Below are 27,093 nucleotides of genomic sequence, written 5' to 3'. Positions count from 1 at the left end.
TGAGGCCAACCTGAAATACTGATTGCAGGAGGCTGTTCTTAAGATATCTGTGCCACAAAGCATATTTCTTGGTCCATCCTCAGTTGACCTTGTCCTCGTTGCATTTTGTTCAGCAAAGCACGCTGGTTTCTCCTAGATAGGGAATGCATAAACCTGTTGGCACATAGTACTGCAACTCCTGGTGACAGACAGTTGTTCCTTTGGCTAGCTGAAGGACACTTAATGATGGCTGCTAATTCTTTGAGTTTTGATCCCCAGAAGTTTCTAAAATCGTCATCGTTGGACCAGAAGTGCAGCAGGTCTTTGCAGAGGGAAGGGATTTGTCCAGTTGTACCTTTTCCCTTCGAGGCCAGCAGGATTTTGCATAAAAAAAAACAACAGCGACAACGGATACCTGGAAAAGTCTTTGTAAATCATCCTTTGTATGAGTGGGGCTGATGAATGTGAGTATCCTTAATTTTATTTACAGCTATTTTTCATAGATGAGATGAGAGGGAATGGCCTGAAGTTGCCCAAAAAAAGGTTCGGGTTGGATATTAGGAACAGTTTCTTCTCAGAAAGAGCGGTGCTGCAGTGGCACAGCTGCCCAGGAGTGGTGGGGTCACCATCCGTGGAGGTGCTGAGAACTATGGGGATGTGGCACTGGGGGATGTGGGCAGTGAGCGAGGTGGGGTTGGCTTTGGGTGGCCGCCACGTGGGCCAGGTGTCCTTGAACTGCACCCAGCAGCACTGGAAGATGGATCATGGCTTTCTTCTCCCAACCCTGCTTTGTTTAGGGTCTTAATTCTGCTCCTTTCCATAAAAGGGGCAAAAAAAAGGCAAAAATACCCTTGTTGTCCTTCAGGAAGGAGCCGACTGAGGCTCTCAGCCTGTGCTGGCAGACTCAACTCTCCAAAGGGGCAACCAGATAAAAACCAACGTACAGATATAAAGGTTATAGGAAAGGGGAAATGGTTTTAAACTGAGTCGGAAGGCTTAGGTTGGATATGAGGAGGAAGTCTTTCACTCTGACAGTGGTGAAGCAATGGAACAGGTTGCCCAAGGAGGCTGTGGATGCCCCATCCCTGCAGGCATTCAAGGCCAGGCTGGATGTGGCTCTGGGCAGCCTGGGCTGCTGGTTGGCGACCTGCACATAGCAGGGGGTTGGAACTGGATGAGCACTGTGGGCCTTTTCAACCCAGGCCATTCTATGATTCTATGATTATTGCCTTAGTCAAACAGGTTTAGAAACTCTCCACTAACAGCAGTCTGGGCTCCTTGCACTCAAACTGCAGGAATTTTAGCAAGATGGTAGTTAATTTTTTTAAAGTGGGAATTAATTTTTTTTTTTTTTCTTTATAGTCATATTCTGTGATAGCTCCATGCCAAAATTTCATAAATCTAGCTTTTTACAATCGGCGTTTTATAATTAAAATAGATCTTGCTGTTTCTTTGTAGCACAACAACACTCAGTTCAGTGGGAGCGCGGCGCAGTGAAAGACTCGCAGGAATAGATTCTGTATCCAGGACTGCTTTAAAACAAGCAGCAGGTACCCTTCTGTTTGCACAAACTATTTCTGCTCCTGCTAGTCTTGAGGCTACATGCCTTGCTTTGTTGTAAACATCTGCAAAGTGTTTTTTTTTTTTCTTTTTTTTTCTGGATTATCATGTGCCAAAACACCCCATAACAACTCCCAGCCATGCAGATATAATACGCTTTCCCTCAATGCCAGCAAAAAGCTGTCCTGGTTGTAGGGAATTCCTCTGCTAGGTGGAGCTTCACATCCCCCAGATCATGCAGCCTTGCCCCCTTAAGGCACCTGGGCCATCTGAGCAGGTAATTTCAGTGTCTGACTGCAGCACTGTGCCTGACGCCTTTTCCTCTGGGCCTATAGCAGGTTCTTGTATCTGAAACCACGGATCAGCCCACAAGTAACAAGCTGAAACTCCCAGTCCTTAAAGCAGTTTTAGGTTTGTTTCCATGGCCTTGACATATATCTCTATATTTTGTTTTTTTAAGTTACGGCTTGAAGAGGAGAGGGGATGCTCTCACCCCTTGGAGTGGTGCTTCGGATACGACAAGTCAATGATTGTATTTCTCATCTATTTTCACATCATCTTCCTGAGAAGCTGGGCTCACTGTGGCCCACTGCTCAGACACAGGCTTCGTGCACTGCTGTGTTTCCCATATTCTGGCATTTAAAATTCGAGTTTCAGTTCCAGCCGATGATATCTACCAGCAGAGCACTTTTGTTTTAGAAGCGTGGCAGATCTGTGCAAGCCAGGCAGGTGATAGCAGCGCATTCGGGGGAAGCAGATACCTGCTTTTGTGGCTGGGGACGGAGAGCTGTATTTTCAAGCGAGGGGCTACAGCTTTCCCCCAGGAAAGCCAAGGAGCGAAGTCGGGGAACGGGCCGCGCAGCAGGCTGGAGGGCAGGCGCAACCACACAGCACCGAACTGCACACGTGCGTTATTTCCGCCGCTCGCATCTCCACGGAGCCGCGCGTTACAGCCGAGCGGAGCCCGCGGGCACTGCGCAGCCCCAGGCGGCGCGCTCGGTGCCGCAGCCCCGCAGGGCCGGCAGCTGAGGGGCAGGGGGCGCTCCCCGCGGCCGCCGAGCGGGGCGGGGAACCGCGCGGCTCCGCGCCGCCCCCGCTCCCCGCCCCGCCGCCGCCGCTGCGAGGAGGAGGAGGAGGCGGCGGCGGCGGCGGAGGCGCGGGGCGGGAGGGGCGGCGCGGCCGGGCCCGGCGGGGCATGTCCATGTCCCCTCAGCGCCGCGCCGCCACGCGCGCAGCTGCCGCAGGGCCCCCCCCGCGCCCCGCCGCCGGGACGCGCCGCGCGGGGCATGAAGTTGCGGCCGAGCGGGGCGGGCGGCCCCGGCTGCGTCTCCCCTGCGGGGCCGTAGGCTGAGCGAGCGGCTCCGCACCCCGACGCGCGCAGCCCGGGGCCGGGCGCAGCTCCCGCGCAGCCGTGCGATGTGCGCGCAGCGGCACGCACCTGCCCGGCCGGACCCTTAGCGCGGCGCGGAGGCGGGAGGCGTCCCTCGGGAAGTTTGATGGCTTCTTTGAGGAGAGTCAAAGTGCTGCTGGTGTTAAACTTGATCGCGGTGGCCGGCTTCGTCCTCTTCTTGGCCAAGTGCAGACCCATCACGGCCAAGAGCGGCGACTCCTTTCATGACATCCATCCCAGGGCAGAAGTGGTCAACTTGACGGCCCGAGGCATCAGCTCCATCCAGGACGCTGTGCTGAAGAGGCTCTCCCTCCTGGAGGACATCGTCTACAGACAGCTCAATGGTAAGAACTGCTCGTAACGCGGGGGTGCGGCCGCGGGGCACCGAGCGAGCGTGGGGAAGTGGTGAAGTTTCGGTGGTGGAGCCACGCTGCATCCCTTTGTCTCACGCGTGGGCTCTCAGCTCACCGCTGTGGCACCTGGTTTCCAAGTTGTGCTGGTGGCTCGAGGCACCTGGCGCAGGCTGCGAGGAAGGCGCAGCAGCGTAAGGCTGCCTTCGGGTCGGGGGTGCCGGCTGGGAGATCACAGCGTTGCGGTTTCTGCATCCGGAGAGAAGGACGTTCTGTGGCCGAGCAGAGCAGCATAAGCTATTGATCAGGGAATGGCTTTATTGCCACAGAAGTGCTTTTTTTGGAAAGGAGTTTCTAAATGGCCGTAGGGTCGTTTGGGTGCGGAAGGTCGCTAAGCAAAACGCGGTGACTGTGAGAAGTTGAGCAAACAATTCGGTATTTCCTACGGCTCAGTCCTAACAGCTGCTAATTGAAACCTCGGTAATGCTTCTCTTTATAGCACAGCAAAGGGATTTCTATTAAAATCTCACCAGGTTCAGTAGTTCCGAGATGCAGAAAGGGAGTTCTAAAGATGCCGTGCGGGATAGAGAAACGTTGTAAGGACATAAGAAATGTAGGTGAGGCGTCTAATTAAAACACTGATGCGGAAGCTCATCTTTTTTAAATTGCTCCCCATAGACTCCCAAGTGGCAGCGTGGTCCCAGCCCAGGCTCCCATTTATTCCTTCCCATCTTTGTAGCGTTAACGACTCCCATCTTCAGTGCTGCAGAATTAGTGGAGTTGGTGCTCCTGGCAGTGTGATTCCCTCGCTGACTTTTGAAGAGGAAAGCGATGCTCAGTGCTGTGCTGACAGCCGCTGTGCGCTGTGCTGTGCAGCAGGAGAGCAGTGTGCCCTTCCTGGGGGGAAGAGGGGGGATTTGAGCAGCTGTGCTTTGGGGAAGGGGCTGCAGAGTGAGAAGCACTCAGCTGAGTGGGGAGGTGTTGTTTGTGCTGCTGCTTCGCACGCTTGTATGCATTACCTGTTCTGTTTATTGCACCGCCGGAGGATGGAGCAGCAGAGTGGGGTGGCAAGCAAGGTGAAATGGAAAAAGGAAAGGAGTGAGGTGGAAAAGTAGGTTGTGATTGTTACAGAGACTGAAACTGTGATGCTTGCTGCTGGTGGGTGCTGCTTGGGCAGAAGTTTGGGCACTTTGCTTGCAAAGGGGCAGCAGGTGCAGTTCAGGATAGGAGACCTCACGCCAGGACCGTGGTATCAGACCTGTAATCATGATGCTGTCTGCATCCCACAAGTACAGAGAGAGAGAGCTGAAGTTAAAGCGATTGCTCTACTCTTGTGGAGGGGAGCATGGGATGCCCTGCACCAGGGCTGGTCCTGGAGCCACAGGTGTGAGCAGTGCTGTAATGTATCATCTGGGGGCTGCCCTGGGGGAGCTCAGGAGCCTGCAGGGTGCTCAGCAGCAGCCGTGCACCTGGGAGCAGGGAGGCAGAGAGGTATCACACACTGCCCATGTTACAGACGTTTTCTTAGTGCAGGCAGAAAGCTGAACGCATGTATGTGGTGTCTTACCTGCCTTCTGTATTCTGGGGTGCTTTATGGCACTGCTGACAAGTCTGGCTAGCAAACGGTTCTCGTGTAGAGCTGTTTTTATGTAATTTTGGGTCAAGTGTATATTTGATGTGTGTGTTTTAGAAGTGTACTGCGTGCTCTGGGCGCTAGGCGATGTCTGTGTTGTGCTTCAGCAAGGCTTCACTAAAGGCACTGGTCCCCCACACCCATCTCTCTCAAAGGACACCAACAGTTGGGACCGGGGTGTGCAGCCACTGGAGCAGCTTCCCCACACCACTGCTCATCCCTCCTCCTGGGCACCCACAGAATGGCTATGGCAGAAATCCTCGTGCCTGCTTGAAGTGTGTAGCTACGTGCTCACTTTGTTGCTGCTGGTTTTAGGATAGGAAAGGTGCATACTGCTGGCCAGCACCTAGCAAAGCCTGCTGTATGCACGCACCCGGTGCAACGCATCCACCAAGAGAATTTGTTCTGGTGCTTGAAGTTGTATTTTGCATTCAGTCTGACCTGTGCTTCAGCATGCATGAGCTGTCAGAGCATCCTGTGGTGCAGCACAGGGTAAGCCTGCAGCTTAGGGAGCATCAGGATGTGTCTGAGCACGGGGAGAAACCGAAGCACAGTTTGGGTGGAAGTGGCTATGGATTCTGTCTGCGTTACAGCACTTGGCTGGCTTTCAGTGGGAGTTGGAGCTATTTTTAAAAAAGCAAATCTCTTAAAAAGCACCGATTCCATACAGATGAAACGAGTGATCCCATCCCACAGCTGCTGTGGTTTCGGTTCTTTGGAGCAGAAGAACAGAAAGAACAGCTCTCTGTGGTGTGGCAGCCCTCATTTTATACCTGTGCCTGTTTATTTCCTTAATAGGTCGGTCATAAAAACAAGCTAAGCAATGCTGCGTGTCTCAGATCTGTAAAGGAATGTTTCTACACCATTGCTCCCTCTGAGTTATATATTTTTGTGTTGCTCTGGAAGCAGTGCCAGGCCCTGCTCTGCAGCGTGATGCTCTGTGCACAGAGTGCTGTCCCAAACACATCCTGACCTGCTGCCTGCACTGACCCTCACATGGAACACGAGATCCGAGCTGGGGTTGGGCATTAATCATATGAAGCATTGCCTGTGCTTGCTTTTCTCCTTTTAGTCACTCGTGAAGAATCCATGGAAAGACTCAGCCCTGTCCAACCCTGTTCAAATTTGTCTATCTGGTCTTTTTTGGGGGGGAAGGGGGGGGGGCTAAAACTCCTGGAGAGCTGTACACGTGCCTTGCTCCTTCTAAAATGTTACTCTTGCTTCTCAGCTGGTTGCAGCAGTCTCCCTTTCCCTCTGTGCCATTCCCTGCAGGTCCCTACCCAGGTGCTGCCCTGGCGCAGTGTGAGCTGCAGGTGACCTTGGAGCGAGCTGTCGGAGGCTGTTCTGTAGGCATGTGCTTATCTGAGAATTCAGGGAATTTCTAATTCCTGCTGTCATTTTTATGGACGGAATTTTCTTGTTGAGCAGATGTTAGGAGAAAACTAATGGGAGTTTGAAAGGAGCACACGTGTTTTGTTTGGGATGTTAACCACAACTTGTCCTTGTGATCCAAAGGTGGGTTTTATTTTTGTTTTGTTTTAATGCTGACATTTACATAAGCAGTCCAGATTACCTCCAATTATATGGAGATTCACACAGATGAACTTTTCCGTTTGGGCTCGTGTTTACAAAGAGAGGATCTGCGTGCTTATGTAAAGGCAAAGCCGAGGTAGCTGGGGAGGATCTGCAGTGTGTGAGCACCCAGAGGAGCACAGTCTGCCTCTGCTGCAGCCCTGTGCTGCCTTTGGGGTCGATGAAAGCCGATGACCACAGGCAATATGAGCCGTGTGTGTGTTTGTAGGGCAGGGAAACCGCGAGGCTGGCCCAAAGCTTTTAGCACCGAATTGCCATGTGCTGAGATTAGTGGTGTGTATGACAAGCAAGTGATTTGAGGAGAGCTGTGTTCTTCTTCCTTGAGCTTTTGCATTTCTCTGCTCCATCTCCCTTCATTCTCTGAAGGCTGATCCCAGCTTGGGTGTGCAAAAGGGAAACGTTCACAGCGCTGCAGCATGCAATCACCCCTCTCCCCAAAGGCAGAGAGGAGAAGGCTAGCCCAAGGTGCATCGAGCTGCCAGGATTCAGGTGGGATGCACGGGGCCTGTCAGCTGCTCTTAGGTGTGCTCCAACATCACTGGTTATGAGTGTTCTGAGCCCTGCTTACCACATGCTCTTGAGGTCACTGTATGAAGTAGCACTGCCGCTTTGAGAATAAGAAGTGCAGGGAGGAGATGTCTGAGTAAACCCCAGGTTTGCACATGGGGAAAGCCAGCACCCCTATCAGCTCCCACTGAGCACCTTGAGCAAATAGAAGGGAATTGGTTCAGCTGCCCGCTGGTTATCTGAGGCAGGTATTTAGCCACCTCCCAGTTGTGCTGGGGTAAACATCTGCATGGCTGCTTGCTAGCAGAGCTCTGGGCCATGCTACCTGTGCACACTCGGTAGAGCTCTGCATGCTGGGTTAAAACCTCTGAGCAGTGAAGGAACCGCTGGAGTAGGCAGGCCAGAAAATGGGTGAGCAGAGGCAGGTTTCCCCTATTGCTGAAGAAGTGCACAGAGCAAACTGCTGTTGTGGTTGAGTTGAAGAGGAGGTTTAAATTCCTTGGCAGTTAGATAAGTTATGCTCTTTTTTTTTTTTAAAACAAGCTTGTGTCTGTGCTTTTGCACATGCAATTATGTGCACGTACTGAGTTATGAACAAGTGTGTGGCAGCAGCAGCCTCAGTGCTACAGATTTTGCTCTCATCTGCTTATCCAATTAAGAAATTAACTTTGTGTGGACACGGAGGCAGATATGGTAACACAGCCTTTCGCGTGGTCTTCCTATCCCCCTTGTAAAGTGGCACTTAATTAACTTAAAACACTTTAGAGATATGTGGATTTACTTCCCATAAGAATAAGATAATGCTTATCTTCTATAACACTTATCATCCTCAAAGTACATTACAAACTTAGCTAACTACCGAGTACGAAATTATAGATGTAAATAAGGCAGATTAGAAGCCGTTCCGTCGGCCGTTCAGTGGCATTTGGTAGTGCTACACCCACAGATGAGCAGAATGAGGATTTCCTAACAGGTAGGTGATATGTGAGTGAAGCACAAAGAAGTTCTCTGGTTAAGATAAACAGCTAAATGCACAGAACTGAGAGTAGAGTAACGCTGCTTATAGGCAGAACGGGCCAAACTTTAATCACATTAATGAAATCAAATCAAAATAGATCTTCACAGGAGCATAGCCTTGTTGCGTGAAACCCTTTGATATCAGAGATGGTGACGTGGAGATAAAACAGAACAGTGGCACACGGCGATGGATGTGACTGCTGTGTTAACTGATGGTTATCACACAGCATCGGATATGCTTTCATCTATGTCTGTTCTGATACCGTGATGTTTCTGAAGTAGAAACAAACTATATTACTTTACGTGGCCTTAAGCAACCTGATAAAACCCACAGCTTTCATGTTTGTTGCGTACCGAACAGATTGGGCTGCCATAGTCCCTATTGCAAATAATGCAAGCTGTCCAGATTCAGAACATGCTTTTAAAAGTTCTCAACCTAAACTCAGTAGCTGCGAGGTGAGCGGTCTTCATGGTCTATGGACACCTGAGAGCTGCTGTCTGCAAGTTATACATGGAAATTAAGTCTGATACTGATCAAAGAATGAGCAGAATAAGTGCTCTTAGGAGAAACAGTAGAGTTACAAGGTGAGGCTTCACTTAGTCAATTAGGAAGCGTCTGGAAGCTCAGACGTTGATGTGACATTTAGTTTACAACCCGGCTGGCTAGGGACTGATAGATAATTTTTGTTTTCGATCATTGTTTGGCATCATCATCTGAATATTCACAGTCGTTGGCAATGAATGAGTAATGAGCCAGTAACACGTTTGTCATGCAGAGACAACACGGAGTCATGAGATGCAGCAGCAGTACTGGCAAATAGTGACGACGTTGGCATTTTATTCTTGCATATCAATCACATCTGACTGACTGGAGGAACAGAACCTTGGGTCGATGGTAAATTTTCCAAAACTATGTTAGATTTAGGCGACCAAATTATTTGCGTGAGCTTTCAGGGATATAACTTAAGCTGTTAAAATTATTGTGTGGAATTACAATATTATTTCCCAACCTCAGCGACTCCAGTAAGAGACATTTGGAAGTGGATGCATTTGGCAAAACACGGGCATCTAAGTGACATTGCAGAGCCCGCGGGCATCCTGCCTGGCTCCCAGCTGCCACTCCAGAAGGACACGACTCTGCTTCGGAGCAGTGTCACATCTGCTGGGCTCACACTGCATCTCGGATGCCCCAGGGCTGTTGGAGTGGCAGCAGGCATTGCTTGGACAACAGAGTGCCCTGCTTGCTGGAGATCTTCTGCTTTGATCAGAGGGGACAGGCAGACGAAGCTGGCTTTGGGCGTATGCTGACAGTGTGCTCGGCTTTGGGAAGTCAACCCTGCTGTTGGCCATCGCTTTCCCTTGTTGCTTCTGTCCTGGCAAAGGCTGCATGCGTTTCCCATAAGGAAATGCTGTGCGTAGCATGTGAGCAACTCTGGTTTAGTACAAAAGAAAACAGAGATGATCGTGCTCAGGCAATTAAACGTTTTTTCTCGTTTTGTGCTTTACGCCACTGATCTATACATAAAACCCAACAATCTGGTCCAGATGTCACAGCAGGCTGGCAGGCTGCCCCCTCCCAGGCTAGGTGAGGACATTCTGCTGAAATGTTTTAAACAGGAGATGTTTTCAGCAAGATGTCCTCATCGACGTCTGCAAACAGCCGTTCAGACCCAATGCGTGCAGTATTGACCCTACAGTGAGTCAACAGCAGTGATTCAGTTCCACTAACATATCCTAGTGGTACAATATTTTCCCTAAGCAGTTTTGGGAATACTAGCAACCATATTTTCTGGTCCCCAATCCCCGTGGTCAAATTTCTTTTGGAAATTTTTGAATGCTTTTACATTTTATTGCTGCAAGCATGGCTAGTTCTGCCTATAAATCTAATAGCTTATCGACCTGCATTCTGACACTGGCTGACAGTTATCTAAAAATAATGCAGTCATGATGCAATGGGAGCCCTACGTAGTGCGTTACGTTCAAGGCGAGCACAGCGTGGAGCTGACACTGAGCCGTTCCATGCTGTCTCTGCTGCAGCCTCGTGGCTTTGCTGCTTGCATTGGTGCAGGGATACGAAGTTAACTGTATGAGTGACAATTCCCAGAATCAGGAGTGAGTTGGGTAAGATCGTTATTTGCTTTCATCGTTTTTTAATCAGAGCTTGACTCCTGGTTGCTGTGTGATGGGCACTGCGTACTGTGCAATAGGGCCCTCCCTGGGATTCCCTCTCTTGCTCAGTATTCACAGACAGTGATGCTAAAGGGTATCTGCTGTATTACAGCACTTGTTCAGTGCAGGAAATACTTGCCTCTTCCCACTATCTGTAATACAGAAGTAATGCAATAACTCTTCATAAGTGGATGTTTTAAAATAGAGATCTTTACTAGGTTATGTGGCCCAGGCTGTGCTGTAAGAGCACCACTCCCTGCTGATAGTGAAAATGAGTGATTCTTGAAAGCTGGGGCTTCCCTACGTGGTAAATCACCTCTCAGTATGAATTTGGGGTGCCTTGTCCTTCCTGATTGGTTTCAGAGCAGTAAAACCAGCTGTGATGTGCCAGTATTTGGCACTGGGGATGGAAAGGGACCTTGGTCCTTCTTCCCATTGGTACCCTCAGCGTATGTGCAAGTTGCATTCTCTTCTCCCATCTCCTCTACGTGGCAGCAGTAGGGATCTCGCTGTGTTTGCAGGCAGAGGGACTCGCATTTGCTTTTCCTTGATGTGTCCAAGTGCTGCTGGGATGCAGAAAGCAGAAAGCCATCAGAAGAGAAAAATCCACAGTGGGTTAAGATAGCAGCAGTGCCTCAACTGCTGTTATTTTGGGTGCTTCCTCAACCTCCAGGGACCAAGAGCAGCCATGAGGGCTGAGCAAGTGACCTGACTCTGGGTGAAGGCTTTTAACTTCTGTTGTATTTTTTATTTGTCGTGCAGTATTTCAGAAAACATAACGGCTTCCCATGGTTGTGTTCTCAGAGCATAAAAACAAAGAGAGAAGGTTAATACAAAGGAGTGAAACAATTTATTTCTTTCTGGGTCTTTGCCCACATTGCGCTTTAAATTAAATCATGAAAGCACTCATATTTATGCCAAATTACTACAATTTTTTTGGTGAAACAATGACTTGATCACACTCTAACACAAAACAAAAGAGGAAAAAAAAGTGAGAATCCATTTAATGATATTTTAATGCTTGCTTTTATTCTCTTTCTGGGTTTAAAATAACTTTGGTTGACCTTTATGTGTTTTTTACACTGCACCCTCTTCAGTGAAGGAGCACTGACTGCTTTAAATAGGTTGGAGCATAAAAACTGTATTCTGCTAGATTTTATTGCAGTTTTTCCTATTTGTGCTGGCAAGAAAATAATAGTAATAACCCAGCATTTCTAAACCTGTAGTCCCCCCATGCAGGGGGATCCATCTGCCTGCTTCCATGAATTTCAGCCTCCAGATGCTTTCCATATCCCCATGAGGCTGTTGGAGACAGGTGGGCTCAGCAGGACGAAGCCAGCAGCATCATGCAGGGGATCTGTGGGCAAGCAGAAGCTTTCATTTAGAAATCTGCCCCTCCAGGAGTGTCTGGCAGGCAGCTGTCGGCCTCTCACAATGCCTTGGGTGAAAGGTGCTCCCAGGGTCAGCTCACACCGACTTCTGGTTGTCTTTGGATCAAGCACTGAATCAATAAGAGACGTTCTGGGGGAGCTTCGCAGCAGCTCTGCGCAGCCATTGAAGGAGGACAGACAGCAGTGTGGGATTTCACGCTTTCATCAGTCCTTTCTCAGGATGTTGCACAACTTTCCAATACTAATTAATGCTGTGTTCCCTGTACGCGTTTCCTCCCTCCTGATGCCGGCCTCTTTGATCCCGTACAACAACATCAGCCCTTGCAAATTAGAACTGGCTGCCAGGCTGCTATGAGAGAATGAGGCAATGGCAAGGAGTGAAACTGCCACATCTCATCTCAGTCTGAGGCACCCGGCGTGATTTATGTTCTTTGTGCAGCTGTATGGAAAATTGTGACATTCCCCTGAATGTCCATCTCCAGTGATGATTAGTACAACTGCAGATCCAGAAATACCCGGCTCTGATTATAATTACTGGAACTCAATGTCTAAAGGAAGAAATTCACTCCAAAGCTGCAGGCCCAAGTGTAGACATCTCTGTTAGCATCTTCGTGTGAGGATGCCCAGATTTTCCCATCATGAGAAACTGCTTTCATTTATTTCTGATTTTTCCAGTTAGGCTGAAGTGATCAGACACTGCGTGCATCCTCTTTATTTTTCATCCCAACAAACGATTCCAGGTGTTCCTGGAAATGATGCATGAAGAAAACAAGTGTTCTTGTGCTCAGGGAGGGGCAGAAGAGGAGAGAAGGGGCTGGAAAGCCAGGGGAGCACAGAAGGGGGGAGATGAGGAGGCTGGCATGGGAATTGGGCATGGGGCAAGGTGCTGGGGCAGGGAATAGTGCCTGCCTGTGTGGGGCCCCTCTGTTTTGCTGTACTAATATTTGGATACACAGCCCTTGCTTGAGGTTTTGCTGTGAGAAAAAGTGGCCATCTGCAAAAAAATGTGTTATTTGCAATTAGATATTTTCTATAAATGAAGCGTAACTATCCTTTGATAGGGAACTTCCAGAGGCCTTAATGCCAGATGTATTTCTGCTGGTTTCGTGGTTAGCGCTTGCGTGGCAGGCATTCAGAAGATGTGGGTACAGAGGCTGGGCAGGTATCATTAGATGTGTGAAGCCTGGCCATACCCTCACCATGGCAAAATTACGGGGTTTGTGCTGAAGTGCATTTGTAACCTTTGTTTGTACAACTCCAGAAATGAAGCAGTTTGTTTCTTAATGTAGGCTGAACGCTGAGTGTGTGCAGGCTGGGTTTTCACATCCAAATGTATGAAATGCTGGCCTATTAAAATCTGCTTTAATGATCTCTTTTCCCATAACTCCTAATATTTGCCATTTACTAATTATGATGTGCCTAAGTGTTTCTCATTTGTAGTACGTATTTTAAATACTGCAGCTGTCCTAGTTCCCAGCTAACTGCTGGTGATTTTTTTCTTTAATGTCTCAGAACAGCGAGTAGCACCATTGATTTTTTTTTGCAGGTTGGCATTAAGTGTTCACCTCACACTGTTCTTCATTAGAAAGTTTTTGATGTAAAGGTCCCTGGTGGAAGCAGCCACGGTTGGGCTTGGCAGAGCAACAGCAGTGCTGAGGAGTGCATACGTTCTCAATGAGCATTGCTTTGTGTCTTACACTGGTGCTGAGTCAGAGAGGGCAAACCCAGGGCTGGTTGTTGTTTTTTATTTTGGATTTCCTGCTCTATTTTTATATATGTATATTTATATATATTTATTCTATGTATATTTCTCTTCTCCTCCTCTTCTCCTCCTCTTCTCCTCCTCTTCTCCTCCTCTTCTCCTCCTCTTCTCCTCCTCTTCTCCTCCTCTTCTCCTCCTCTCCTCCTCCTCTCCTCCTCCTCTCCTCCTCCTCTCCTCCTCCTCTCCTCCTCCTCTCCTCCTCCTCTCCTCCTCCTCTCCTCCTCCTCTCCTCCTCCTCTCCTCCTCCTCTCCTCCTCCTCTCCTCCTCCTCTCCTCCTCCTCTCCTCCTCCTCTCCTCCTCCTCTCCTCCTCCTCTCCTCCTCCTCTCCTCCTCCTCTCCTCCTCCTCTCCTCCTCCTCTCCTCCTCCTCTCCTCCTCCTCTCCTCCTCCTCTCCTCCTCCTCTCCTCCTCCTCTCCTCCTCCTCTCCTCCTCCTCTCCTCCTCCTCTCCTCCTCCTCTCCTCCTCCTCTCCTCCTCCTCTCCTCCTCCTCTCCTCCTCCTCTCCTCCTCCTCTCCTCCTCCTCTCCTCCTCCTCTCCTCCTCCTCTCCTCCTCCTCTCCTCCTCCTCTCCTCCTCCTCTCCTCCTCCTCTCCTCCTCCTCTCCTCCTCCTCTCCTCCTCCTCTCCTCCTCCTCTCCTCCTCCTCTCCTCCTCCTCTCCTCCTCCTCTCCTCCTCCTCTCCTCCTCCTCTCCTCCTCCTCTCCTCCTCCTCTCCTCCTCCTCTCCTCCTCCTCTCCTCCTCCTCTCCTCCTCCTCTCCTCCTCCTCTCCTCCTCCTCTCCTCCTCCTCTCCTCCTCCTCTCCTCCTCCTCTCCTCCTCCTCTCCTCCTCCTCTCCTCCTCCTCTCCTCCTCCTCTCCTCCTCCTCTCCTCCTCCTCTCCTCCTCCTCTCCTCCTCCTCTCCTCCTCCTCTCCTCCTCCTCTCCTCCTCCTCTCCTCCTCCTCTCCTCCTCCTCTCCTCCTCCTCTCCTCCTCCTCTCCTCCTCCTCTCCTCCTCCTCTCCTCCTCCTCTCCTCCTCCTCTCCTCCTCCTCTCCTCCTCCTCTCCTCCTCCTCTCCTCCTCCTCTCCTCCTCCTCTCCTCCTCCTCTCCTCCTCCTCTCCTCCTCCTCTCCTCCTCCTCTCCTCCTCCTCTCCTCCTCCTCTCCTCCTCCTCTCCTCCTCTCCATCCTGTTCTCCTCTTCTCCTCTCCATCCTGTTCTCCTCTTCTCCATCCTGTTCTCCTTTTTCTCTCTCTTTTTTTTCAACGGTAGGATTTTCTGAAAAATTTGCAACAGGAGAGAGTTGGTGATGTGGGAGGCTGCAACCCAAGCAGCAGCTTTGCGAGCTCCCCAGGCTGCCTCTAGGGAAGAAATCAGGTTTTCTTTGTGCTTTGTTTTGCTTCATCCAGGGTCGGTGTGATGGGGCTGAGGGGAGGAGACCAACTGGGTAGGATGCTGCCAATGTTACTGAGGCCATTGGCTTTAAACTCTGATGGACCTCCCTGCAAAACAAGGAGCAGAGGATGCAAGGAAAATGGAGAGAAGTAGGAGTGAAAAAAGAAAGTGTGGAACAAAAGTTAGAAATGCTGGGAGGAAAAGGGAGGAAATAGGCAATTCCAACCGATTTAGATGTTCTGCAGGCATGGGGAGCCCATTAGCTCAGATGTCTGTCCTCCCTGCATTTCATTTTACCTGAATTTTACCTGTATTTTTCCTTCGTCCCATTTCTCAATCACCTCCACCAGAAGCAACTCCAGCTGTGATGTGACAGCTGCTGCTGTCTCCTGCAGCATGTGCTGCCAAAAATCCCGGCTGATTCTAGGCCTTAAGGCACAATGCTGTCTATTTTCTCTATTTCTTCCTACTATGAAATGGGATATATGAATATTAATAATGCCCTTTCTAAATTTAAAAACCTCCAGGCGTGTTGCAATTATGGTTTGTTTTTTTTTTTTGTGAATGTCAGTCTTTGGAAGATGCATCCTGGAAGCAAACGCTTGTCCAAAAGCACGGCCTGGAGTATGGCTGCTACGAGGGTAGGTGCTGCAAACACTCTGGTGTCATTGCATGCTGTCATGCATCTCTGAGTCCGACTGGTTTCCTTCTCTTAGTCATCGGGGCACTGTTTTCACAAGAAGGCATTGAGCTCCTGCATGCTCATCTCATGGGACTGAAGTTCAGTGAGTGAAGTTGAGCCCAGGCTGGTGCTGCCCTGTCATGATCTTCCAGGATGCAGGAGGCTCTCAGTGGGAGTCTGACAGGGAGATGGATGACCTGTGTGCATATTTTGGGCTTACACAGAGACTTGCTGTATTTCCCTGATGGGAGTCATCCTTTTCCTTATTATCAAGCTGGAAAAGAAGTATGAATATATATTTCTGTGTAGACACACATCTGTCACACATCTGTCAGCTCTCCTGCTTTTTGCCTTTACGTCCAGTGAAATAATTCCTTCTGAGTTAAGAGAATAGACTGGTGCCAGGTGACGATGAGCTGCCATGGTCCTTCTGCACACACTGACAGCTGTGTGTTTCCCAGCTTAGTCCTTGTTTCCAAGCCGTAGGCTCCCTGTTTGCTGTGTGGAAGCAAAATACTGCTTTCTGTTGGAGTTTCCATCTGACCTACAACCTCGTTTCCCTCCCTTTCTGTCTCAAGCTTTTAAAAATAGATAGAGAGATTTTTCCTTTTTTTGCTTGCTCCTTCATTTCCCTTCCTCAAGCCTCCATGCTGAGCCTTGGCTTAAAACCTTAAGAGCTGAAACTCAAGAAGTTGGAAAGCAAAAAAAAAAAAAAAAGCTGATGTAGGAGTCTTCTGCCTGGATCAATGGAGCAAAGGAAGAGGCTGAAGTTGCACAATTGTGAGTCAGAACTTTGCTGAACGTGCTGTGTCAGGATCTTGTACCATGCGATTACATTCAGAGGTTCACAAAGGCAAATACTTTCCCAGTCTTAGGAAGTTCCTTTATTCTTGACTTTTAAAATACTTAAAAAAAAAAAAAAAAATTGCTGATATGGACATTGAAGAGATAATGAAATTCTCGTGGTTGACTTACTTTAACTCTTTTTTTTTTTTGGTGTTATTAAATAAATCCTTTTAATATTTGCCTTCTGTGGGCACTGGAATTTCTTTTCACACCTTTGAGTTGCATTTTTCTGCCATTTGTGTGCTCAGAGCTTGCAGAAAGGAGCTGAGAGGTGGCCCCAAGGTTTGGAGATCCAGCTCAGCTCCTTGCAGTGTTTGCTTGGATGTGTAATGGCTGGAGCTGAACCTGGAGGATGCTGCTTGGGTCAGACCCCAGCAGCATGTTTGCTGTGTCTGTGTGGGGACAGCTCTGTGCTGTGAATTTGTGCAGTGAGTGGTGGATCCTGCCTGGGTGCTTCCATATGGGTGAGCTGGAAGAGCCCCAGGGAACCCACTGTGGTCACTGCAGGTGCATGCTGTGTTGTGTTCAGTGCCTTCAGCAACGTGAGGATCGGGTTCATGTTGGGTGCTTTATTAACTGGCAGTAAGAATTAGAAGGCTGCATGCCGAGCTTAAAGAAACATAGCAGCAGTGTCCTGTTTTCAGCCTTGGATTGGTCTGAGCTGGGCTTCTCTCCCATCAGTCCCTTCAGCTTTCACGGCTGAATTCGAGAGATGATTTTTCCCCTTGCCAGGTCAGTAGGACCCTTTGTATTTCATCTGCATTGTGTTATGTCAGAGACTTGGACTTCAGCTATGTACTGAATTCAGAACGGTGTGGGAGATACCTTGCAAGCTTTCATTCATTTTTAATGTCTCAGGGCTTTTTGACAAGTAAATACAGTTTCATATTTATACCCATGCCAGGAATAAATCGAATTAGTCTGAAATTAACTTTTGCTCTTACAATGGTTTGCACATTTCTAATATTAAGGAGATAAGGGAAGAGAGGAGCAAACCTGCTTTGAAGGCGAGCTGATTTCCATAGCAGGCAGTGACCTACATAGCAGGGGGTGGGAGAGAGCGAGCTGACTCAAACGTGGGCTGTTCTTTATTTATATAATTTTAAAGGATCTGCGTCAGTGCTCCTGGACCGAGTCCTCTTCTGCCACTCACCTGGCAACTCAGAGCCAACAAAACCTCGTTGTCCTTCAGGAGTTTCCTGCGGATTAAAAGCTTCGTGCAGAAGCATTTGGTAGATGGCGAGGTTCAGGTATGGCTTCAGGGGAATGTTAGCCACAGTTCAGCGTTTTTAGGAAACCCATTCCATTGCTTCACTTAAATGGGAAGGAGCAGCGTGCCTTGCTTTGGGGTGTTTAAGTGCAGGCGATTTGGGAACGTCCTTGTGAGAGCTGCCAAGTGGTGGCTGATCTGGAGAGCCCCCTGAGCTGGGCTGGAGCAGCAGCAGATGGACTGGGACATGCGTTAGCTTCTGTTTTCACACACTCCTTGTTGGGTAGCCAGGAGAGGTGCAGAGTTGTACATATATATATCTGTGTGTGTATATATATATATATACTGTCACATTAACTGTGCATACACAGCTTGTGGCCTTTCTCCTTAAAAGAGGGCTCCTTTCTGTCTGACGAGGAGTTGCTCTCATGGTAGTGGGAACTGCAGAACAACACTGCGAGGCTGGTGCTGTCCCCAGGGCTGCAGTGTAGTGTGTACAGCTGTAGCTCATTGCCCTGTCTCTTGGGTGATCATTTGCTTTGGTGTAAAGTCAGTGTGATGTGTGCCCAGATCAGAACGACTGTCACTTACGCCAGACATTGAAATGCATGGATTTCTGCAGAAAAGGGTGATGAGTCAGTACCAGGGATTGTATAACATGTGAGAGAGCCAACACTCGTTTGGCTGCAGGGGGCTGCATCCCTGCTCTCAGTATTTACCCCATTACAGCCTTTATGGCTGTACTGACACCTGCAGGTCCTACAGGCTGTCATGCAAACTGGGTTTTGCGCTGTTAGGCTTGATGAGAGAGGGCTTATTTGGCTATTGCTGGTTCTGTATGAAAATCATAGAACGATGGAATGGCCTGGGTTGGAAGGGACCTTAAACACCACCTGGTTCCAATCCCTCTTCCTCTAGACCATGTCAGCCAAACCCCATCCAACCTGGCCTTGACCACTTCAGAGATGTGGGGCGTCCTCAGCTTCTCTGGGCAGCCTGTTCCAGCTCCACCATCATACTGAAGAATTTTTTTACTTATATCCAGTCTACATCTATGCTCTTCCATTTTTAGTCATAACTTGATTTGCATCACCTGCAGAATAGTTCATATAACTAGGACCTGAGTTGGGTACAGGTCATGCATTGCAAGAAACAGTGAAGAACTGAGCACTTGAATACTGCTGAGTTGATACTCTGCTCCTGCATTTAAGGGAGCAAGGAGTTCTGGTAGGCAGAATGGGGAGAATACGTTGTTGGTCTGAGCTTCTGACTGGGAACGGCTTGACTGAGCTGATCTTGGCAAGTTCAGGTAGCGATGGAGATTCACTCCTTTATTCAGAGAATACAGTGTGATGTTTTTCTTTGCTAACCCTGTACAGAGTGATAGTGTTTTATAAGAGCACCGTGTTCCTTGCCTTTGCCTGAAATATCTTCCTTCTTTTTCCCAGTTCTCGAGTGCAGTGAGCTGAAGACTTCCCTGCCCTGTGGGTACTTGCATTTCACTGCAGCCGTATGTTGGGTTTGCAAAGGCTGTTGGGATTTCAGCAGGATCTGTGAACCAAGTTAAAAATTAAGAAGCAATGAATAGGTGAGAAAAGGCTGCTCACAGCCACCGAAGGGTGTTCATGCTCCCATCTCAGCTTGGCTCTACACAATTACTGTGCCCTGTTGCTTTTTTAATAGAATTTCTTTTTCTCTTTTCCATTCCACTGTTCGCTAAGAATAGCAAATCTGAGAGGTATAGAGGAAGTCTCATGGCCCGTTTAAATGTTGCATGTCTTCAGTAATGTATAAAAGAAAAGCTTATTGCCCATTGCAGAGAGGAAGGTACTTCAGGTCAGTCTGACAGAGTGATGAGGAAGGCACTGCCCTGCTCTGTGTTGTTCCTTTCCCCTGGGTTGCACTACACAGAGACTTGAAGCAGCTCTGTCCCCCAGCTTGTCTGCTGCAGCTGGGTGGGAAAGCAAGGTCTGAAGTAAGAAGAAAATGCTTCAGCCACACATTGGTGAGACGGCATCAATATATGCAGGAATGTCAAAAGCATTCCTTGAAGTGTAAGACCCCACTGTTGGTGTTTCATTTAGCCTCAATTGAATGGCTCTAGTGTTTCAAAGTCCTTCTTCTCCTACTGACTTTCCTGTTTTGGTGCTGCAGAAGGTGGGGATGGATTGTTCCTTCAGTCTCCCAAACCTCCAGCTTGTTTCACAGCATCTCTCGAGTCTCAGTGTGTCTGAAGAGGAGTTGAGAGACTTAAAGCTGAACACAGTGGCACAGACCATTTGCAGCTGTTCCTCTTGCACAATGATCCTTGCATCTCAATCTTTCCCAGTCTTGCATGATACACTCTCCTGTTTAATTTCAGAAAGCAGCAAGGCTTTGATTTTCACTTTTTTTTGTAGCACTTGTATTTAATGTGTATGTCGATACGATGCACTTCAGATTTGTGTGTGCCGATGGTGCAGAGCATAAACCGCCTGAACTGAAATGTAAAACATCGGATATTTTACAGTGTCATTAAAACAAGTTGTGTCTATAGTAGGGTTTTAATGATTCCTTTCAGAAGGATTTATTTTAATATAAAAAAAAAAAAAAAGAAAAACTTTAATCAGCTGAACTGGTGGAGAGATAACAAGGCAGTGCTTTCATAGACGCTTTTCCATTTGTTTAAATATTAAAACAGGTTAAGTTTAATTAAAAAATCGTATTTTGCAGGTCACTTAGGTAATTCTGAAATGCCAACTGATTCCTTGGACAGCACTCTGTGCCCAGTTAGAGGGGGGAGTAAGCAGCATATGTGATGTGCGTGGCTGCAGCCTCGGGGCCAGATCCTGCCCTGCAGGGAACTTGGTGTCTCCTTTCTAGCCAGCAGGAGCGCAGCCTGGTGGGACACATTACACTTGCACTGTGTGAAAGCATTTGCAGCCAAGAGATTACATGAGCAGTGTCCATGCTGCTTGAGGAAGGAGGCCAAGAACTCATCAGGTTCAATGGTGTTGACATAAAGGAGAGGTCAGGAAGGACAGGATGTTGCCCAAATAAAAGCAGTTACTGAAAGAGGATGTTTAGTACTCACCAGAAAGCCAGTTGAGAAGGGAGATGTGAGAAGTGACTCTGGCTCATGTCAGGGTTAATTGTGGGGAAAGCTGATCTGAAAGCAGGACTTGGGATTAGCATAGCTCACCAACTAGAAGGTGTCCTGAAAGGGAATCCAGAATCAAAGCAGTTCTGTTGCCTGTTGTTATAGACCCATCTTCAAATAACTGGTAAACAAAATCATGGTTATTAATATAGTAGCCTCTTGCCTTTAGTTGAAAAGCGTTTTGCTACGGATGTTGCCTTCAGATGGCTGGCAAACCATTTCCAAGGTCTTTGGGGTTTTCAGCCAGCAGTGACCATCTCTACCAGTGCCCAGAGTGTTAATCTGAGATCAGAAGTCCCAAAGATGTTATGGGATGCTGTGAGCTGGTTTCATTTCTCACCTGGAAGCTGTGGCATTGGTGAGATGTCTTCTAGAGATGTGATTTAATCTGCAGTGCGCAGAAGTAACACAGATGTGGGAAGAACAAGTCTCCTAAATCCCAACATTTGCTTGGCATCAGCAGTCTGCTTCTTTCTCACCATCTTTTCATTCAGTTTTCTGTGGTGAGGTTATAAGCTACAAGGATTAAACCTCATGCTTTGAAATGTAGAGCGCTTCTGCTATCGGTTGCTCCATATGGGCAGCATGGACAAAGCAGGCTGAAGGCCCGTGAGAAATGCCCCAGAGATTCTGTCCTCAGGATTTGGGAGCTGGCAGAGCTCAGCTCCAGGGAGGAGAGCTCAAAGATGGTTGAGCACTGGTGATGACAGTGTCCTTTCTGAGATGTGCTTGTCCATGGCACAGGATAAAGACATTCCCATGAGTACAGAGATGGAAATAATAACAGCGGAGCTCTTGGATCCAGTTGTGAGAGATGGAACAGATGGGCCCTTGTGTGCAAACAGAGCGTTTTATGCATTTGCTGGCACAGCAGCCAGTGTGTCTGTTGGAGGAGTGGAGCTTCAGTAATGCCAGACCTTGGAAGAGCCCTAAAAAGCATGTTTTCCTGAGAAAATTAATTAACTAGTTGTTTTTCCTAATGCACGTGGACTGACAACTTGTGCTGGTGCACGTGGGTGTTGTGTATTGCTGAGCCCTGTGATTTCTTCCCTCTTGTTCCTGTGAAGCTCCGGTCATTCCCTTGTGCTGAAGGGCTGTGGAACCACCATGCTCTGCCATGGGGCTCCCAGCCCTCCCCTCTGCCTGCAGGAGCACTCACTGCTTTCCTTGTGTGCCTGCTGAAGGAACGTGGTGGCTCTGTGGAGCTACCAAGTGGGTAAATAAGTGCAAAATGACTGTCAGCTTGTCTTGGAGTGGGAAAAGATTGGATGCAACAACTTTAGAAAGATGGTGAGGGGTTGCTGGCAAGCCTTTGAGCAAGGCTGTATCGTGAGCTAAAGCCACGAGAGAGGTACTGCTGGGCAGGCTGCATCAGTAGACCCTCTGGAAGGGGGAGAAAGATACTTTTAAGGACGAGTATATGCAATAAACTGGGGTTGGAGGGAAGATATCTCTTAGTTGTAAGAAGGGGGGCATGAAAGTTTAGATTTTGAGGGCAAAAGAGCTTAGTATGTTTTGTTTCTGCACTTAAACCCTCCTAGAACACACACTGTGCAACTTGATGGCTCCTTGTTTGCGTGGCTTTCCAAAGAGATCCTGGGGCTCAGATTTCTAACGATCCCAGAGCCAGAAGAAAACACTGATACTAGTTAAATGCTTCACATTCAGGTGCCCAAGCAAAGGGGCAAACCCTCCAAGCAGTTTATTGCAGTTGAATCTTCCTGAAGGGCAAAAACTCTGAATGCAGCAAAGTGTAGACCTCAGAGGGGAAAGGAATTAGAAGAGCTGGGAGATGGCGGTGCTCCAAATTCTCCCTGGTTTTGGATGTTTTATATTCTTTGCAGCCCCTGCAGAGTGGTTCTGTCACTGCTGATAGAAGGAACAGGGTGGTGGTGGTGCAGCAGAGCTGGGGTCTGACTCAGTGGAACATCCTGGAACCAACGCAATCTTCCAGTTTAAAAAAAACAACACTGTGATAATGGCATAATATAGCCAGTTCTGCGTGAAAGTGAATATAGAAAACTGTCACAGAGCAAATCTATGCTTAGGATCTGTGAAGTCAGGCTGTTAATGTTTTTGAATATCCTTAGTACCTGTTTTCCAAGTACTGCTTCATAGTTGCTTTCACGTACCGTCTGGATGTAGCGTACCTGTGAGTGTTCAGCCTGGACCAAGCCTGTGATAAGCAGCTTCCTTTTGGCAAGAGGTCTCTGCATTCCTCCCCCTGCTCTCCCTTTATGGCTTCATTTCTTCTGCTTTGCCACAATTTGATTTTGTTTTACAGCTTGCAGCATGAGATCCTGAAATCGTTTGCATCTGTTAAACAAACATCTATTCCTGGGATTGATGCTTTAATTTAATAAAACACCTTTTATTGGGGGTCAGCTGAGTCTGCTAGTTTGTAATGAACCTCACGGGAAGCCCTGTGGGATGGCAGTGTGCAGCACAGAGCAGGTGGGAGTGCTTGTTCTGAGCCCCAAAAGTGGGTGAAACGTCAGAGGGGCTTTGCATGCTTCGTGTTCCTTTCTCTGCTGCCTCCTCTTGTGTGATCTCTGAGCTGTAGAGGACTGATGCCTGCGTGAAGCAAGTGGTGTTGGGATGCCCAGGGTTTGTATCTACCTGGATCCATGGTCGCAAATGGAAAAAGCAAACATCTGTGCCAAGGAGTTGTGTGTTAAATGGTGCTGGGAGCTGCTTCTAGATAGGAGAAACTCTTTTCTAACACTTGAGATTTTGTGCTAAAATATCCAAGAACATTTGGTTTTAGATGGTAGCAGGGATGCCCCTGAGCACTGTGTACCCACTTGGGCTAATTGACTTGTTGCTCAGCATCAAACATGTTGCAGTTATTTATGAGGATTAGATAAGCCCCAAGACACAGTCTGCTGCTCCAAGTCTGTGTGTAGGCAGAGAGATTTGACACCAGGATGCAGGTTTTTTGTTGAGGTCTGTAGCAGGTGAAGTTAACTGGGGACTTGTTTCATTTGCTAAAGCAGCACAGAGCAATTCCAGACTGCTGCCTTTATTCTTGGTCATCAGGCAGAATGATCCTTCATAAATTGTATATTAGTTTGTGTATTCTTTCAGTGTATTCTTTCAGTATGTCCTTTCTTGTCTTTGCTAAGCTCTATTAAATCAACATTTTGGGAAAGAAAACAGGCATGCAAAGTCTCTTAGTAATAGGTTTTTAATAAATTCTCCCTTGAGCCATTCATTTCATTTTTTCTCTTTAACTTGCCCTGTCCCTTCTCTTTGGTTAGCATTTTTAAATGTTCATACACTGCCAGAATTTTCCAGATAGATTTGGGATGGAACATTAAGGATCTGATTATATTTGGTGGTGCTCTCCCCTGAAAATTTTGATTTCCAGAAAGTGGAAACATATTTCTAATGAAAATCAATGAACTTTCTTTCCTCCCAGAAAAAATTGGCTTACCCATCTGCTTAACACTTCTGACGGAGCAATCTCTACAAAGATTTGCAGTCATAATAACCAGTTTATTCTTATAATGGTGCTGCCTTCTAGGATGCACATTTTCCCATAACCTCCGATTCTATTCCAAGGCAACTGTCAGGGATGCATTGGACACATTGGACAACAGAAGCTTTATTGGTATGGGTTAAATTTCAACTGACAGTTTTAACTGATGAGGTTGAACACCTTCCAGACCCCACTGACTGCAGTCACCTGTTGGTATGGAGGGGAGATGCACCATGCTGTATCCACCCGACTTCTGTTTCTTCCACTTTTCCTCCAGGGTTCAGCACTGGTTTATTTGGACCACATGTTGGCTCTAAGGGCCAATGCTCAGACTGCTAGAGGAGGACACTGAAGCCAAAGCTGAAGTTGCCAGTGAGTGTCGTGATTGGTTTGAATGGTGTTGGTACCCCAAGTTACGTAAAACAGGACTGGGTGCTTGATGCTACTGCCTATTGACCACCCACAGGCACCTGTTCTTCTCTAAAAATGTTGTCAGTAGCTTCCAGGGAGCATTATACTCCACTTACGGCTGGAGCTTTGCACATAAATAACTTGTTAAGAGCTGTGGGAAACCTCCTGTTGTAACCATCATCCCTTGATTGCAGAGGGTTGACTCTTTCCTGTGTTTGCCTTGTATTTCTCTATTAAGGACATAGGATTATCCTGTAGCAAGTGGCATTGCTGCAGAGAAATCTATGCTCAATATCTCCAGCCTTAACCATTATCATGAGAAGAATAGATTTCTCCTCTTCTGTGTATTAAGGACATGTTGTGACTTTGTGGAATCGCTGCAGGAGTAAATGATGTATGAAATGAGAAATCTCTGCTCAGTGCGCAGAGACACAGCCAGAGCTGTAAAATGTTCAGCTCAGATGCAGCCAGAAAAACCTTTGAAGTATCCAGCATGAGCCCCCATTCTTCCTCTGGTAAAGCATGGTGGTGAGCCTGCAGCTTGTGCCACATGTGCTCAGCACCACAGCATGGGAGGGAGCGTGGGAAGAAAGGTGATTGCAAAAAAGCTAAATAGGGGAGAGCTCAGTTGGGTGAAAAATGCAGAGTTCTCAGAAAAGTTCAAAATTTAAATGTTGGGGGAAAGAAAATGAAGGGCTAAGAAAAAAAAAGCAAAGCAAGTTCAGTAGCAACTGTAGAAAACAACAAAAAGGCTTGTATAAAAAAATTTACAAGATATTTTGGAGGTCATTTCAGCACTTTGGTTCATGGGCAGCAGCAGCCCTTGTAGTGTGGGCTCCCTGGGCTGCAAACATTTCTCTCCGTGTGCTTTGTAAAATCAGCTCAGCTCTCTATATGGAAAAAAACATACTTCAGCTCATTTCAAATCTAAGATCTTTACGGAGAATTCAGTTGGAGAACAATTTGGAATTATTCACAAAGTACATTTTTCTTCCCATCTTCAACAATGAGGTGGAACAACCAAGAGAGAGCTCTCTTGGCTTTGTACCAAGAATCTGGGAGAGTACCTGGAACTTCTGAAAAATACATTAAAATCACTTTGGCCAAGGCCAAGTTAATGAAGCACTTCTCTGCACTTTTCCTACAGCAGTATTAGGGACAAAGCCTTTCCCTTCCTCAGACTTCCATGGCAGACAGGGGAAGTAGACCCCTAGGATGTTGCAAACCTACTTCACCCCATGGTTTGTGGTGGTGTGAATTCGTATGTCTTGAAGTCTTGATGGCTGGGTCGCCTCTGTGCCTGCTGCTTCTCAGAGCCCCCATGGTGCCATCGTGCCACCCCTACATCCTTCTGACTGTATTCTGTGCTACATTGATGCAGGGCTGGAGCTGAGCGCTGATAGCTGCAGTTCTGTTGTGATGGATTGCAAATCCTCCTGGCATAGCTTTTCTCTGTCGCAATGTTAGGTATGGAGAGTATGGGCACAGCTGACCTCTTGCAGCTCTGCAGACACCTTGCCTCCTGGTTTTAGTGGTGCTTTCTTGCTGAGTTTGTCACGTGCAGGGAAAAATGACGGTGTTCTGTGCCATCAGCTCCTTAACTGTCACCCTTGCTAAGTCTCTGTCAGGGACAAACGAATCTAAGTTTGGGGGGGGGAGAAGAGATGGAGGAAAAGTAATTTTTTTTGTTGTCACACAGACGTGGCCCTTTGTGCTTTGCTGTGCATTTCAGGCATGCTTGATAAGCTGTAAGAGCTTCTACAGTGCTTGGAGAATGAGGGCATCTGGTGATTCTGAGGTTTTTCTCCTAAATCACAGATTTATGTCATGTTCTGTTGAGAAAATAGCTTTATGGAGAGCGTATCTGGTTGCTTCCAGCAAGTTGTCTTAGAAGAGTGTAATGTAGGTCTTCCACTGTCTGATCTCTCATTAAGAGGTGTTCTACAGAGTTGAAGGACAAGCTTTTATGTCCCGAAGACATTGGAAGTGCTTCTATCTGTGCGTGCTTACCTGGAGGTCTGTTTACTCTATGTGCCACGTGATGCTCGCAGTGTTCTCCTTGACCTTCTGTGCATTGGGAACAGCTGACTGTCTTATGTGTCCATCTTCTGTGCCTGAACACGCAGTGCTGCTGGGTGAGACCCAATGTAAAACTTCCCCAGATGTCATTTGTGTGCTGGGGGGAGGCAACTCTTGGGGGGCTTTTACCAGCACTGCAGCCTGGATATTGCAGGAGCATTCTTAGTGGTGCAGTAGCCACATCTCAGGTTTTTTCTTACTCACTGCACGCTGTAGTAAGGTTACTATTGTGTTGAGCTTCCTTATTCATGCTGTGTAGCATTATTAACATTTGATATTCCCTTTGCACTGTGATGCTGTTATGTCTGCAGAGTTTTTTCAACGTTATGAGTTTGTTCTGCGCTGGCTGAAAATAGCAGCTCAATAATTCCCAATTAGTTTCTGACCATCCCTCTTTTAACCTTTCTCTCAAATGTGGATTATTTTGGGTACCAGACAATGCAAGTGCCGCAGTGACTAATTGAGCAGATGATATACGAGTAGTTGGGGAGGCATTGGCTGTTTGGAGCTCTTCTGGCAGTCT

At 47.8% G+C, this 27,093-nt stretch overlaps 1 protein-coding gene across 1 annotated transcript in view; it reads left to right on the top strand.

Moving 5' to 3' along the window:
- Window positions 1-2,873: 2,873 nt before the first annotated feature.
- GALNT17 (polypeptide N-acetylgalactosaminyltransferase 17) overlaps window positions 2,874-27,093 on the top strand; it is a 185,048-nt gene continuing 160,828 nt past the window's right edge. The window contains exon 1 of the mRNA XM_031591913.2: window positions 2,874-3,273. Coding sequence (XP_031447773.1) covers window positions 3,036-3,273 — 238 coding nt within the window. The 5' untranslated portion in view covers window positions 2,874-3,035. The remainder of the gene's footprint in view (window positions 3,274-27,093) is intronic.

This window comes from Phasianus colchicus, chromosome 21 (assembly GCF_987193195.1).
Source record: "Phasianus colchicus chromosome 21, bPhaCol1.hap1.1, whole genome shotgun sequence".
Lineage (NCBI taxonomy): Eukaryota > Metazoa > Chordata > Aves > Galliformes > Phasianidae > Phasianus > Phasianus colchicus.
Note: the sequence above shows the minus strand (reverse complement) of the source record. Positions and strands in the feature narration are given on the sequence as shown.